This window comes from Hemibagrus wyckioides, linkage group LG08 (genome assembly GCF_019097595.1).
Source record: "Hemibagrus wyckioides isolate EC202008001 linkage group LG08, SWU_Hwy_1.0, whole genome shotgun sequence".
NCBI classification, from domain to species: domain Eukaryota; kingdom Metazoa; phylum Chordata; class Actinopteri; order Siluriformes; family Bagridae; genus Hemibagrus; species Hemibagrus wyckioides.
Genome location: NC_080717.1, coordinates 3767486 through 3784669, shown reverse-complemented (window position 1 = coordinate 3784669; position 17184 = coordinate 3767486). Strand labels below are relative to the sequence as shown.

Below are 17184 nucleotides of genomic sequence, written 5' to 3'. Positions count from 1 at the left end.
TGCATATCCCCCACATTCCATTCTTCCCTCCTTAAGCTGTCTCCTGTCAAACCCCAACACTAACAATGCCGATGCTATGACTTTTCCACCCCTTTAAGTGGATGGTTCCCATGCTTACATTGTAAATACAAACTTGAATTCTGAAAGGGGGGGGGTGCCTCCAGTTCCTTGTTGACTGGGAGGGTTACAGCCCTGACCTGACATCCTGGGTTAATGCAGGTGATATAGAAGGCCCTTTGCTCATGGCTGAGATCCAGCACACACACCTGAACAGACTAGCTCCAAGGGCAACCATGGTGAAGAACATCATCTTGGGGAATGGCGACACCTGCACCACCACACACTCCCAGTGGGAGCCCTCGTGGGAAGTATGCAAAGTACCATGCAAAGTATTGTTGGACTTTTCTGCAAACCAAGCTTTTTTTTTGTTTCCACTGTTAGCCAGTGTGTTTTGACCCTGCTATGCTTATCTGGTTATTCTTTTGGAGCCAATCAGGACAGATGATGCAGTGAAAGGCCCAAGAGCACATCTTCCCAAGAAGACAAGTACTTATGAGTTTCCTCCTTGAGAAACAGATAGCTCACTGCTACTGAATTGGCTGCATCATTGAATAAAACAAGAGAGAAAATAGTCTGCACAGACAGTCTGTGTAGGAAACTCAGGTTAGCTGGCCTCATGGGCATAGTTGCCAAGAAAAAGTTGGCAAGTTGGAAGAAAGTTTAGTGGGGCAAGATGCACAAATAGTGGACTAGATCACTGGAACTAAATTCTGTCATTTAATATGTTATTATGTTTTTTTACACTAATCAGAAATATATCTAAATATAACTCCTCGTTAGTATAATGGACAGTAGTTCCACCTGTCACTCATAAGACTGGGGTTCGATTCTTCAACTCTGTACTGTAGGTGGTGGTGGCTCAAGTGGTTAAGGCTCTGGGTTGTTAACCAGAAGATCGGGATTCAAGCCCCAGCACCACCAAACTGCCACCACTGAGCCCTTGAGCAAGCCCCCAACTCACCCTGCTCCAGGGGTGCTGCATCATGGCTGACCCTGTGCTCTGACCCCAACCCCCAATGATGGGGTTTTTCTTTGCATGTGTAGTTGCATGAGTCTGTGGTTTAATCATGAGAAGGTGTCTCAAGTAACTTTGTACTTCTGGAAGACCAAATACTAGAAGAACTTAGATATAAAATAAACCACATGTAGAGTCCTCGGCTCTCAGAGTTTTTTTTTTTTTTTTGGTCAGAACTAAGCAGATTGGAAAATGCAACTTTTCATGTGACCAAGAAACAAACAAACAAATAAAAAATGTAATATTGTCTGTCCTGAAAACTTGTTGAAAAATGTAAACATTTTACCTCAAGATAAAGTACTTAGTCAAAACAAACAGAGGAATAAACTTTTTTTACAGATTTTTTTACTAAAATACTTTTGTAATTATCAAAGTAAAATGCCAACATTTCAAAATAGATGGTTTTACTTTATCTTATTTTTAATATAAACTTTTTTGAGCGTTTCTACAATCACTCCTCCATTTAGTTTAAGTTAATGCATACATGTGATTTTACCTGAATAAAAAGAAAAGATGACACAAAAGTTCTGTGAAAAGTAACACCACTTCTACCTGAATAGGTTTTGTAGTTTTTTTCCACCACAGACGTCTGGTGTTCAAAATGTGTTCCAAAAATAGAAACATGCAAATAGAAAGGAAATAGAAAGAGGACTGGTGACTTGTAGCTCAGCCAATCAGATGAAATTCTCTAGTATAAAACATGTGCTTTCCTCATTTGACTATTTTTTCAACCTGTGTATCATTTCACCTCTGAGGATGACTTCAATCTGGACAATTATTTTATTTCTCAACACAATATGTAAGTGTTAAAGACACCAAATTTAAACAGATTATAAATACATGTGTTAAATCTACTATTTCATATATTTTTGCATTACTTATAATTTTATTCATTTTCTAGCTCCAGCTAAAGCTATGGATTTTTCCAGACCATCGTTTCTCTCATTGAAATCCAGAGAACCTGTTACTCTTAAATGCCCATTTGGAGACAATCCTAAGACTGAACATGTGGTTTGGTTCAAGCAAATATTTGGAGAAATGCCTCAAAAAGTGGGAGTAAGGTCAATCTATAATGATTTCAAAATGTTTCCCAATTTTGAGAAGTCAGGATTTCAACTGGAGGAGACTGATAACAGCATTTCTCTGACAATTCCACATATTAAAAAAGAAGACAGAGGATTTTACTTCTGTGGAAAATTTAGCTGGGAGAATTTTATATTATCAAGTGGAACGTTCTTGGCTGTAGAAGGTAATTCAACAAATCAAATCTTTACAAAAACAGGGATATATATTTAGAACTAATTTAGGCTCATCTTAGAATTTCTAAATATCTAAAGTGTTGTTTTGCAAATTAAACATACATTACATTTAACTGACAAACACTATTGCGGTTAGCAAACAAATTTATAATGAGGAATATATCTATATAATCCATTTGTGCACAAAGTGTTATTTTGCAGTTTGTCCATACACTATGCTTAATTGACAAACAGTATTGGAATTGATATTTGGAAATAATTAAATATTAGTGGATGTTACTGAAGAAAAAATACACTTTTATGGAACTATAGTCTGTATTTCTTTTTAGTAAAAAAAGATAATATTAATACTGATTTTTTTTTGTTACGTTTATAAACCAAATTTAGGTTAAAACAAAATGGGGAAACATTGCATTCTACTTTTTTCTATTTATTTATTTATTTATTTATTTATTTATTTATTTATTTATTTATTTATTCATTTATTAAGTAAGTAAGTAATAAATTAATTCAAGGTCAGTTTTCATGCAGTTCATGATGACTTTTTTTTAATATTCTTATGTTCACTTTACACATGTAGGTCATGTACTGTAGCTTCCCACATAATGCTCACATGTACATGTACAGTATATATTTGTATTCAAGTGTAATTGTAGGGCATAACATGGTGAAATGCCCCTTTATCATAAAAACATAGAATTACAAGTAAAATGTATGCAATTAAAAGAAATAACAGAATCTTGCCTTGGTTAGGATAAATTAACTGAAGTCGCAATCAATATTAACAATATCAAATAAAAATAATTTACCAAATAACAAACGTTAGTTATTTGATAGTGTTTAGGCCTTGTAATGATAAATTGTATTCTCCTAAATGCTAACTAGTGGAAATATATAAAGCGAGCCAAGATCTCACTCTGTCTGTTTCACACTGACCAGAAGACAGAGATGTAACTTTCACGGTGTCACAGCGCAGCGTGTCGGACTCGGTTCCTGCAGGAGCCTCAGTGACTCTGCAGTGCTCGGTTCTCTCTGAGAGCAGAGCAGCAGAACTCCAAGTGCTCTGGTTCAGAGCTGCTCCACCACAATCCCATCCTCAAATCATTTACACTCATCACAACAGCAGCCATCAGTGTGAGAGCGGCTCTTCTACACACACCTGTGTGTACAACTTCACCAAGAACATCCTCAGCCTCAATGATACTGGAACTTACTACTGCGCTGTGGTCCTGTGTGGGAAGATCATATTTGGAAATGGGACACGAATACAGCTGGAGAACTCTGGTTAGTGAAAAAAATCTCTTTTTTTGCATTCTGTAATTTCATCTTCAAAAGTTTGAGATTTAAGAACATGTTCAGCAGTTTTAAATGCTTAGACTCTTACAATGTTATATTTTATGTCTACATTAATAGCTGTTATATCACTTGTAATGTACATATTCATTATTATGATATTTATTGAACTGCAGGGAGATCGTTAGGTCCTGAAGTCATCTACGTCACTGTGGTGGCCGTGTGTGTGGTTGTGATCTTTACTCAAGCTTTTATAATCTATAAATTGAGAAACTGTGACAAATCCAGAGGTGAGTCTATAAAATATTTAAATAACATATGGAAATATTTTTTTTTCTATTAACTTCAGTATTATTAGTTTATCTTTTGTTCAGATTCATGACAAATAATGTGCCCTAAAAAGTGGGGTGAATATTTATGCAAAACTATTTATCAAATGTTCAGAGCTATAGCAAAAGTGGCATAAACGTAGCACCCTTTCATTAAAGCAATACTTGTTCTAGCAGAAGCCTGTACTTTACATAATGCAGTTCTTGATCTTTTCTTTATATCTCTGAACATTATACATTAAATTTGCTGAGACACCCACTCCTGGCACGAATGGGAACTGTCCTAAAGGCTCTTGAATTGCAAACAATTCTTCTTACTGCAGAATGGTGAATTTTAAATTGTTTGAAGATTATAACCCTTATATCCCATCTAAGATCGGTAAAAAGCAACGATTGCTTCTCTGGGGTAATGACATGTCCTTTCTATTATTTCTACCCACACCTCCAGAACACCAAACTGCCCAAGGTTATGTGTTTAGAGAGGTAGTCACACTTTCTGGTGATTAATCTTGTGCATTTCATTAGTAAAACCTGGCTGCTAATTATTCTCTTAATGATTGTACAGGAATACAGCATTGTACAGCCTGTACTTATTTTTTTCGAGGAAAAAAATTGTCACCGTATTGAAATCTGTTGTGTTTTTTTTTTATTTTATTTTTTTTATGTGTATGCTGTTGTGATTGTGGACCAAATTGTGGACCTTCTTGCTGTGATGCAACAGTGATAACTACTAAGCCACCATGCTGCCCAAAGGACAGTCTAATAAAATGTAAAATATAATTAAAATAGCTTTGTTTTCATCTATGGCATTTGGCAGATACCCTTACCCAGGGCAACTCACAATTTCTTTTATTTTATACTGGGCAACTGAGGGTTAAGGGCCTTGCTCAAGGGTCCAGCAGTGGCAGCTTGTGGGACCTAGGATTCGAGCAACCTGCCAATCAGTATTCCAAAGTCTTATTCACTAAGCTAACACAATCCCCATGTCAGGTATGCAGACAAGGAGGCAAGTGAAGGCTAAAAGTTAAATAATAATCTTTGCCCTCAAATGAAAGATGAGATTTAATGACAGGGTCAAGATTCAGGCAGGTCAGGAGATCAACAAACAGCATAAACCAGGTCAGGCAAGATCAAGTCGAGGGGGAAAAAAAATCCAGGAAACTGTCACAACTCTACCAGTCACTTCCCCTCCCAGCTGCCAATTAGAAAACAAAATCAAAATAATAAAGACAAGAAAATAATAATAATATACAATGGCTTAATAATACCTGGTGGAAGCAAACACAGAGCATATACCTCTGTGTGAGTGTAAACTGAAAGTCATTTTTATACTGTGAGTGTGGCTGTGATGTAATTGAGTCCAGGTGATCAGTAATCAGGTGAATGTGACCATGAGAGAGTCTGTAATGGATGTGTGCTGTAGTACTTTACAGCTATTTTTGTAGTCCGTGCTGTACTCTGGGAGCTGTAGTTTGACTGTGATTCCAGCATTCACATGACAGTTTTCATCAAATTTATACATTTATTTTTGAACTCAGAGAATAAAAGAGTGACAAAAATGTGACCAAAGACAACAAGTATATTTGTTTCTCTCTCTACAGTGAAACCTCAACAAGATTCTGTGGTAGAAAAACCCAGCAATCTGGTAATTAATTATAAATTGTACCCAAATTATCTTATTATTTAAGCAAACCTCTAATTTTCTCTCTCATAATTCAGATCTCTGTGATTTAAAATGAAGTTTTTTTGTTTGTTCCCACAGGGTGCTGATACAGAGGAGCTGACTTACACTTCTTTACATTTCAGTAAGAAGAATACCAAAAGAGTGACCAAAAAGAGAGAAAAACCTCAAGAGTGTGTTTATTCTGAAGTCTCGACTGCCCCCTAGATTATATTTCTAATATAATTTATTCATTAGATTCATTTTTCAGAAGCAAAGTTTGTGTGTTTTAATCTGTATGACTATTTTTGTGTAATTCTATGTGTAAAATTCAGCACAGCCATCAAACATTCTCTTTGTGTGGTGTCTATGTGTCAAAACACCAACACACTTGTACTCACAGCACACTTTTTATGCACATTAAATCATTTTCAAGGTCACATAGTAAGGCATTAATATTAAAATTAGCGTAATGCGTATTCAGAACTAAGTCTAGCTTAACAGATTTTCAGACAGTTGTGTAAAACAGTGAGTAACTTTACACTTACAAAGTGAACTATGTGGTAGATGGACTGATAAACTGACCTGATGGTAATGAGTGAGTAGAATGAGAGTAAACAAGAGGTGTAGGGACAAAAGTTTCATTTCCTGATCTTGTGGCTAACAATGCACAACATGTAGTTTTATATATATAAAGTTTAGTTTATATATGTAAATATATGTAAATATATAAAACATGTAGTTTTATATTTTTAAAGCATTCTTTTAAAGATTTATTTATTCGCAAGATTATCTTTTCTCTCAAGAGAACACCGGAAAGATGTTTCTGATTACCATCAATAAAGACATGCATTCACTTTTAATTAAGCACACATTTAGAGACTCATTACCGTCTAAAAATAGATAGATAGATAGATAGATAGATAGATAGATAGATAGATAGATAGATAGATAGATAGATAGATAGATAGATAGATAGATAAAAACTGATTAAAACCTTACTTTTTGATTTTTGCCTGCTAAAATGTTTGGCTTATTTATTTTCTGCTAGCAGTTAAATTTTAATGAAAACTTTTTTGTGTGTCTTTTTTTTCTCCTTTTGACAGTTTTATGTCCCTACTATCCTGTAACCCTCTCTATTTTTCATTTCATTTCATTTTATTGTCTGTACCGCTTATTCGGTCTATCCTCAGGTGATGGGGAGCCTGTACTGTACCTATCTCAGGCGTCTTCGTGCATTAAGGCAGGATACACCCTGGACAGAGTGCCAACCCATTGCAGGGCACACACACACACTACGGCCAATTTAGAGACTCCAATCAGCCTAGAAGCATGTCTTTGGACTGTGGGAGGAAACCGGAGCACCTGGAGGAAACCCACTAAGCAGGGGGAGAACATGCAAACTCCACACACACTGTGAGCGGGAGTGAGACTCAAAACCAGGACACTGGAGGTGTATATAACTTTAAATTTAGGATCAGCAAAACAGAGTTTATTGAAGCAGTGTAAACAAAATAAATAAAACAGACAATGGTAGGCACATACAAATATATTTTTGTTTTATCATTGATCATTATTCATTTTTTAAACATTGAACACTTAAAAAACAAGTGCTCTAACGTGTACAGAATTAAAACATCATTACTGTTACCTAAAAACATACAGGTTTATCTCACATTAGAGTATACACAATCTTCTGATAAGCCAGGTTTTAGCTTTCTTCTTGGTGAATTGCAAAGCTGCATAATTCAGCGTTTCAGCATCAGATCTCTGAATCTGAAAGGAAATCAAATTTAAATAAAAAAATTAAAATAAAATAAATTATACAAACCTGAGAATACTAGCTATATAAATGACAATTATAGTGTAAGTAACAGCATATTAATGTAACATACTCATGATATACATAAGAAGTGAACAGTAATCAGTAGCAAGTCTCATGCATGAGTAATGTAGACATTTTAATGTCTACAGAAAATACTGAATTAATCAAATATGTATATATTGGTATAAAATAAATACTTTATTGTCTTGCACACATACCTGCATCATTCCTAAAGAATCTTCAATAGACGTTTTCCCTATTAATATAGGAATACATTTATTTAGATGGTTTAACAAAACTAAAGGAATTTTATCTGAACATAAAAGCACTTACTTTTATCACATTTTCTGCTACTCAGTATGTAATAAGTGAGGCAGAAAATCAGAAGTGTGCACAAACCCAAAGCAGATAAGATTGGGTACCTGTGGAGTAGATGCCTATACCACCAAATTTGTTCTTATCAGATAGACATAAACATAAAGAACACCTCATGAATTCCACTGCTGCCTCAGGATACTTCCTTCAATAGTCTAAATATCTCTCACTGCACTGAATAGAATAGAATAGACTTTATTGTCATTGAACAAGAGTACAACGAAACTGTGGTTACTCTTCTCAAAACCAGTGCATTGAATGAAATGGATAAGATGCAAATAAATAGTTAATCTAATAAACAATTAAAAAGAGCATACCAAATTTACAATACAATACATACATTTAATGAGGTAGGGTGTGTAAAATGTGTGTGTGTGAGTGTTCAGTGATTAGTGATTATTTGCAGTCCGGATGGCCCAGGGAAAGAAGCTGTTTGTTAGTCTGGTGGTGCGAGACTTTATTGACCTGAAACACCGTCCTGACGGCAACAGGTCAAACAGGTGATGAGCAGGATGTGAGGAGTCTCCTGCGATGGCCTTGATTTTCCTGAGGCAGCGGGACCTGGATATGTCATCTAGGGGGGGCAGAGGGCAGCCGATGATTTTTTGAGCTGTGTTTATCACCCTCTGCACAGTTTTCCTGTCCTCAGATGTGGAGCCTGCATACCACACACCCAAACAGTATGTCAGTGTGCTCTCCACGGAGGCGTGATAGAAAGCCATCAGCAGCTTTTTGTCCACGTTGTCCTTCCTGAGGACCCGCAGGAAATGCACCCGCTGCTGAGCTTTCTTCACCAAGGCCTTGATGTTGGGAGTCCAGGAGAGGTCAGCCGAGATGTGGGTGCCCAGGAATCTGATTTTGGAGACAGTTTCCACACGTTCTCCATTGATGAGAAGGGGGGCATGGTCCTGTCTGTTTTTCCTGAAGTCCATAATTAGTTCTTTAGTTTTATGTACATTCAGTGTCAGATTATTCCATGAGCACCAAGCGGACAGGTTCTCTACTTCAGCCCTGTATGCCGTCTCATCCCCTCCGGAGATGAGCCCAACCACGGTGGTATCATCCGCAAACTTGATGATAGTGTTGTTTAGGTGGGATGGAGTACAGTCATAGGTGTACAGGGCATATAATAGAGGGCTCAGCACACAGCCCTGAGGGGATCCAGTGCTGAGTGTGAGCATGGTGGAGGGGTAGGGGCTGAGTCAGACAGACTGTGGTCTGTTTGTGAGGAAGTGTTTAATCCAGGTGCAGGTGGGGGAGGGGACCTGAAGAGTGGACAATTTGGCGACCAGTATGTCTGGGATGATGGTATTGAACGCTGAGCTGTAGTCCACGAGAAGCATCCTCACATAGCTCTTTTGGGTTTCTAGATGACACAGCGCTGTATGAATTGTAATGGCGACAGCGTCCTCCGTGGATCGGTTTGCTCTATAAGCAAACTGGTGGTAGTCAAAAGAGGGCGGAAGACAGTCTCTGATGTGCTGAGAGATTAGTCACTCAAAACACTTCATGATGACGGATGTAAGGGCTATGGGTCTGTAATCATTGAGACTGTCTATGTTTGTTTTTTTTTTTTGCGATGGGGATAATGGTGGCAGCCTTCAGGCGATGCAGGACAATGGCATGTGTCAGGGAGAGATTAAACAACTTGGTGAGTATCCCTGCCAACTGATCTGCGCACACTTTAACCACTGCACCCGGGATGCCGTCAGGTCCAGCAGCTTTCCTGGGGTTTACTGCTCTCAGCATCCTCCTCACCTCATATTCATGGAAAGAGAGAGGTGTGGAGTTGGAGTCGGAGTCGGAGTCGTTGTGGTGCAGTGTGTGCAGGTGCCGGTGTCTGGTGGTCTCAAAGCGAGCAAAGTAGCTGTTAAGCTCCTCTGCCAGCGTGCTGCTGCTGGCCATGTTTGTTGGGCCCTGGCCTTTGTAGTTGGTCAGGGCCTGTAAGCCCCTCCACATCAGCCCTGGGTCGTTGTCTGTGAGGTAGCCCTCCATCCTCCTCCTATACGACTCCTTGGCGCATTTGATGCCTCCCCTGACTGGAAGGCCACGTTACGAGCTCTGATCAGCATCTGGACTTCGCTTGTCATCCAGGGTTTCCTGTTTGAGAAAATCCGGATGCGTTTGTCCACTGTGACATTTCCTACACATGTGCTTATGTAGCAAAGTACAGTCTCTGTATATGTCTCCAAGTCCTGTTGTTTGAATATGCTCCAATCCGTACAGGCAAAACAGTCTTGAAGCTGTGAGAGAGCATTGTCAGGCCAGCTTCTGATGGTTTGACTGGTTGGTTTTGATCTCTTCCTAAGGGATGTGTAGGTTGGGATGAGAAACAGGGAGAGATGGTTGGATTTTCCTAGGTGAGGAAGGGGTTTAGCTTTGTAGGCATGGTTAATGTTAGAGTAGACATGGTCAAGTGTGTTTCCCCCCCTAGTTGGACACTTGACATGTTGATAGAATTTGGGGAGCACAGTCTTTAAGCATGCTTGGTTAAAATCCCCGGCAATGATGTGTACACCATCAGGATGTGCCATCTGTTGTGACAGCTGTAACAATGACCACCGTTAGCTCTTGTGGCAGATAAAACGGTCTGCACTGGACAGACATGGCCTCTAAGTCCGGTGAACAGTGGCTGTCTATTATTTTGCTATGCGAGCACCAGTTCTCAAACACATACACACAGAGCCCCCTCCTCTGCTCTTACCGGAGGCTTTGTTGCGGTCCTGGCAATGTATACTCCGGACTGCTAGCTCCACCGTAGCGTTGGGGATTTGCGGGTGTAGCCAGGATTCCGTCACAATCAGCAGACAGCACTCACGGACGAGGTGGTTCTAGATGACTCTAGGTGACGAGGTGGCGATCTGTGACTGTAACTCATCAATTTTGTTTGCGAGGGATCTGGTGTTAGTGAGGAAGATAGAAGAAGGTAGCGGAGGTTTGCGTGGTTGCTTCCTCAGCTGAGCTAGTGAGCCTGCTCTGCATCCCCGCTTTTGTTTTCTCTCTCTGCGCCGCCTCCGTCGCCTTCTTGACCCAAAAACAATCCACGGTGCTCCCGGTGGTCTCGCTATTTCCCGTGGGATATTGTGAGTCCTTGTATAGGCCCAGGTTATTTCCATTTTTGACTGTAATCCTATACCTATCAAGTCTTGTTTGCTGTAGACATAGCCATGGCAAAAAGGGACAAAAAACAACTGAAAATACAAATAAAAACACAAGAAAGTGCACGGTTGTGGAGAGCCTCTAGCCGCTGCGTCCATGCGTGCCCCCATGTAGACAAATTGCTACCTAATTTGGAAATTTATTGCCATTACAATTACAGCTATTTACATCCGTCTGAGACACTGCAGACATTGAAGATTCTAACTACTAATCTCGTCATTTGATTAATAAAATACAAACAGCTCAGTAAAAGTTCTCATCATCACCAAAAGAGATCTCAGGAGACAGGGAACAGAACATGTTCCATGAACCATCATCGGATCATCTGACTTTAAATCCTGACTGTAGCTCCTGGTCATGCACATTGCTGAAAGCCTCAAATGAACCTTCAACACATCTTTCCTTGTCAAGAAAGTTCAACAATCCCTATACTGACTCCAGCATGCATCTCTTCTGCCTACTAGCATCTGGTAAGAGTAACTGCAGCATTTAAACAACTACCAGCAGATTCTAACAGCTTCTTTAACCAGGATTTACAGCCCCACTAGAGTGAGCCCTTGCCTGAATATTGAACTGCACTCGGGTCAAAAACGATGAGTCAGCATACAGAGAAGAGCTGCAACAGCTAGCAGCTTGGTGTAAAGTCAACAATCTGTTTCTGAATGTCGACAAAACTAAAGAGATCTTTGTTGAATTTAGAAGAGCACAAAGTGGCCATTCTCTGTTGTACATTGAAGGATCCTCTGTGGAGATCATGAAGAGCACCAAATTCCTTGGTGTTCATCTGGCAGAGAACTTCACCTGGTTACTCAACACCAGCTCCATCGCCAAGAAAGCCCAGCAACATCTGCTTCCTACAGAGACTCCCTCCCTATCCCCATCCTGACCATGTTCTACAGAGGAACCATCGAGAGCATCCTGAGCAGCTGCATCACTGCCTGTTTTGGGAATCTCGGATCGCAAGACCCTGCAGCGTATAGTGAGGACAGCTGGGAAGTTCACTGGAGTCTCTCTCCCCTCTATTATAGACATTTACACCACACCTCACTGTTTGCACCTGGTTGCACGCGTTGCACTTTATGTAGCTAGAGCAAACGTTCTGTCCTTAGCTCTGTGTTGTTGCACTATGTACTGCATCAGCTATATGTGGTTGAAATGACAATAAAGCTTCTTGACTTGACTTGACTTGACATAAGGGATACAGTACAGAAGAAAGAACATGGGTCCCTTAGAATTATATTCCAAACCCCTTCCTCATTACTGACTTCCAGTAGGCACAAAGAAGAAGAAAACAAGGAGGTGTTCCTGGTGTTTATGGTGTATTGTGACAAGTCTGCCTGTGGTTTTTCCTCCACCCCACTGGAAGGAGCCATTGCCCGAATATTGAACTGCACTTGGGTCAAAGTTGACTTCCAGGTTATTAGTTTATAAAGACTTTAGAGCTAATTTTAGCTTAGCTAATTTTCAGATGATTGTGCAAAACAGTCAGTTAGAAGTGTTCACTATTAGTTTAGGAATACTAATGGAACTACTTATTTAGTTATTTTAACAAAATGTAACTTAAATGTAATTATTATCTGATGATAAAAGCACTTACTTTTATCAGGGTTTTTTCTCCTCAGTATGAAATAAGCGAGACAGAAAACCAGAAGTGTGCACAAACTCAAAGCCGTTCCCAAACCGATCACTGTCCAATGTAGAAATCTAATTCAAATTATTTATTTATTTATTTATTTATTTATTTATTTATTTTTTTTTTTAGCAAATTATTCTTTATTAATTCAGAATAATTATTTATTGGTTAATTATGCTGCATCTTACCTGTCTTGTGTGTTCATGTTAGTGTTGTTTCCATGCAGTGTTGGTTCACACACCCCTGAATTATCACTTAGAGCTGGTTTAGAAGCAGTAGTAACATGATCACCTATAAACATTTACCATCATTCACTTAATAAAAGTCTGTAATGGCATTCTTGAAAGAAAAAAAAAAAACATTTTAAATAGCATTTCATGTAAAATAACATAAATAACATCGTGTCTTCTAGGATGAACATGCTAATGGTAATAAGGGAAAATATCACTATATTAAACCAGTTATCACAATCAAACTTTCAGAAAGTTTTATTGGTTTTAGTTTTAATCAGTTCTATTGGAAATCGTACCTTTAATTTTTAAATAAGTCCCCAATCAAATGCTCAGGTTTTATCACTACACAGTAGTACATGGCTTCATCAGACTGAGTGGTGTTTACAATAATCATATTGAAGCAGTTTGACAATCTTTCTATTTGGAAACGAGACTTTGGGAATCCATTGTGAAATGTTTCTCCAGAAGTTTTAAAGAACGTGACAATAATCTGAGGTTTTTTTCTGTTTGGTTGCTTAAACAAGCCCATCAACCTGAATTCATTTTCACCAAATTCCTTGGTGTTCATCTGGCAGAGAACTTCACCTGGTTACTCAACACCAGCTCCATCGCCAAGAAAGCCCAGCAACGTCTGCTTCCTACAGAGACACCCTCCCTATCCCCATCCTGACCATGTTCTACAGAGGAACCATCGAGAGCATCCTGAGCAGCTGCATCACTGCCTGTTTTGGGAATCTCGGATCACAAGACCCTGCAGCGTATAGTGAGGACAGCTGGGAAGTTCACTGGAGTCTCTCTCCCCTCTATTATAGACATTTACACCACACCTCACTGTTTGCACCTGGTTGCATGCGTTGCACTTTATGTAGCTAGAGCAAACGTTCTGTCCTTAGCTCTGTGTTGTTGCACTATGTACTGCATCAGCTATATGTGGTTGAAATGACAATAAAGCTTCTTGACTTGACTTGACTTGACATAAGGGATACAGTACAGAAGAAAGAACATGGGTCCCTTAGAATTATATTCCAAACCCCTTCCTCATTACTGACTTCCAGTAGGCACAAAGAAGAAGAAAACAAGGAGGTGTTCCTGGTGTTTATGGTGTATTGTGACAAGTCTGCCTGTGGTTTTTCCTCCACCCCACTGGAAGGAGCCATTGCCCGAATATTGAACTGCACTTGGGTCAAAGTTGACTTCCAGGTTATTAGTTTATAAAGACTTTAGAGCTAATTTTAGCTTAGCTAATTTTCAGATGATTGTGCAAAACAGTCAGTTATTCTCCACTTACAAAGTGAACTATGTGGTAGATGGACTGATAAAATGACCTGATGGTAATGAGTGAGTAGAATGAGAGTAAACATGGTGTAGGGACAAAAGTTTCATTTCCTGATCTTGTGGCTAACTGCTCTAACGATGTACAAAACACATGCTATAACATTTAGCTTTGTGCAAAAATATTCTTTTGGTATTTTTAGCATTCAAAGGTTTTTGAGTAACTGTATGAACAATTCCAAGATTCAAGAAATTCAAGAAATATACTTCTAGAATTAGAGAGTAAAAGTGAACTGAGAAATAGTTAAAGTCCGACAGTAAATGCATCACTGAAGACATGCAGTCACTTTTAATGAAGCACACATTTAGAGTCTATTGTATAGTCACTGCTAAAATTTTGAAAATAAAAACTTGCTTGCTAAAGTTTTGGGCTTATTTAATTCCTGCAAGTATGTGAGCTTTAATAAAATCTATTTTAGTAGTTTCTATCTACCTCAATAGAAAACCAACAACTAAAACAAACCACTGGAAACAACACAACATTTTAATAATCCAGTATAGTCACAAATTTAGGATAAGTAGAAAATAGAGTTCATATAAGATGTATAAAAACATACACACAAACAATAATAATAAAAACAATAAAAAATAAAGTGCTTTAAAATATGTAGAAAAGGCAAAGCTGTGATCATTAATGTCAAATAAAAACATTTTATTTCACACTAGAGTACACGCAATCCTCCCATAAGCCAGGTTTTGTTTTCTCAGCGTTTGCTTTCCTCTTGGTGAACTGTACAGCTGCATAAATCACTGTTTCAGCTTCAAATTCCTGAAAATTTAAATAAATAAATAAATAAATAAATAAATAAATAAATAAATAAATAAATAAATAAAGCTAAGTGAACTGTTTAAAGTAATATACTATAAATTATATTGTAAATAGCAGTATACATGTACCTGCCTCATTCCTGGAATCTTCCATAGAAGTGTTCACTATTAGTTTAGGAATACTAATGGAACTACTTATTTAGTTATTTTAACAAAATGTAACTTAAATGTAATTATTATCTGATGATAAAAGCACTTACTTTTATCAGGGTTTTTTCTCCTCAGTATGAAATAAGCGAGACAGAAAACCAGAAGTGTGCACAAACTCAAAGCCGTTCCCAAACCGATCACTGTCCAATGTAGAAATCTAATTCAAATTATTTATTTATTTATTTATTTTTTTTTTTTTTTTTTTTTTAGCAAATTATTCTTTATTAATTCAGAATAATTATTTATTGGTTAATTATGCTGCATCTTACCTGTCTTGTGTGTTCATGTTAGTGTTGTTTCCATGCAGTGTTGGTTCACACACCCCTGAATTATCACTTAGAGCTGGTTTAGAAGCAGTAGTAACATGATCACCTATAAACATTTAGCATCATTCACTTAATAAAAGTCTGTAACGGCATTCTTGAAAGAAAAAAAAAACATTTTAAATAGCATTTCATGTAAAATAACATAAATAACATTGTGTCTTCTAGGATGAACATGCTAATGGTAATAAGGGAAAATATCACTATATTAAACCAGTTATCACAATCAAACTTTCAGAAAGTTTTATTGGTTTTAGTTTTAATCAGTTCTATTGGAAATCGTACCTTTAATTTTTAAATAAGTCCCCAATCAAATGCTCAGGTTTTATCACTACACAGTAGTACATGGCTTCATCAGACTGAGTGGTGTTTACAATAATCATATTGAAGCAGTTTGACAATCTTTCTATTTGGAAACGAGACTTTGGGAATCCATTGTGAAATGTTTCTCCAGAAGTTTTAAAGAACGTGACAATAATCTGAGGTTTTTTTCTGTTTGGTTGCTTAAACAAGCCCATCAACCTGAATTCATTTTTTAAAATACAACACTGCAGAGTAGCCGAGTCTCCAATATTCACACTGAGCTCTTCATCAGGCTGATAAACTGGTGGCTCTTTGAGGGTTTGTGCAGTAACCCATCGTCTACCAGCTTGGACTATAAATTAAAATAAACACATTAATGGGTTAATAATATTATAATGTTATTATTAAACACAAACTTAAACAAATAAAAATGTGAAGTTACTTTTACTTCTAAATTTTGTTCACAATTCAAAATATGCCAGAATCTAGATGAAAATGAATGAAGATTGGAGATACTACTTACACACAGTGCTGAAGATCAAAACTATATTCCAAAAACCAGTCATTTTTTATAGTCTCAGAAATTATAATGTTTGTACATGAGTTGTCAACGGAGTATAAATCTGCTTGAAGCCTTGTTTGAATTTGTATATTTATAATACAGGTGGGCTGTACTGAGCATGCCCCAGAAAATAAGTGTGATTGGATGTTGAAAACAGACATGAAAACAAGCACATGGTATCTATATCTACACCACATTTTGGTTTTGCATCAAGCAAAGATTGAATGTCAGAATGGAAAATGTGGTTTACTTGTACAGTCACACATGCCTACACTAACATCTCACTGTTGTTTATTTAAACTGCTCTCTTAATCCATCTTATTTGTATAAAATCAGAACAAATAGCAGGAAGTGACCTTTATGACCTGGGTAAGTTATGTACATTAATCAGAACATTGCTGCATTGCTCCTCTGTCCTTTTTTCCATTAAAAAGAAGATACTCTATGATGAAGTGTGATTTGAACTTTATAACTAAACAGAAGCTGCACCTTAGAGTCTATAGAAATGGAATCAGGACTTGGTTCTGCTAGATTGAAATAAAAACCTACATCTAAGCTAGGCATTTGCAGATAAGATCAGGCACATGTGGAATAGATGCCTATATCAGATAAACTCATGAATTCCACTGGTGCTTCAGGATACTTCCTTCATTCTAAATATTTCTCACTGCAATGTCAGCTATGCTACCTAATTTGGATATTTATTGCCATTACAATTAAAGCTGTTTACATCCCTCCGAGTGCATATGTTGAAGAGTATTTGATTAATGAAATACAAACAGCTCAGTAAAAGTTCTCATCATCATCAAAGGAGACCTCAGGAGCCCGGAAACAGAACATGTTCC

The 17184-nt window shown here is 37.7% G+C and overlaps 1 protein-coding gene across 1 annotated transcript; it reads left to right on the top strand.

Moving 5' to 3' along the window:
• The first annotated feature begins 1589 nt into the window (after positions 1 to 1589).
• On the top strand, positions 1590 to 6281 carry LOC131358091 (uncharacterized). Its single transcript, XM_058397616.1, has 6 exons — positions 1590 to 1874; positions 1977 to 2324; positions 3274 to 3618; positions 3804 to 3917; positions 5558 to 5601; positions 5719 to 6281. Exons 1-6 carry the CDS (start codon positions 1754 to 1756, stop codon positions 5842 to 5844), a joined length of 1098 nt encoding a protein of 365 aa, XP_058253599.1. The 5' UTR covers positions 1590 to 1753; the 3' UTR covers positions 5845 to 6281.
• Positions 6282 to 17184: the final 10903 nt, after the last annotated feature.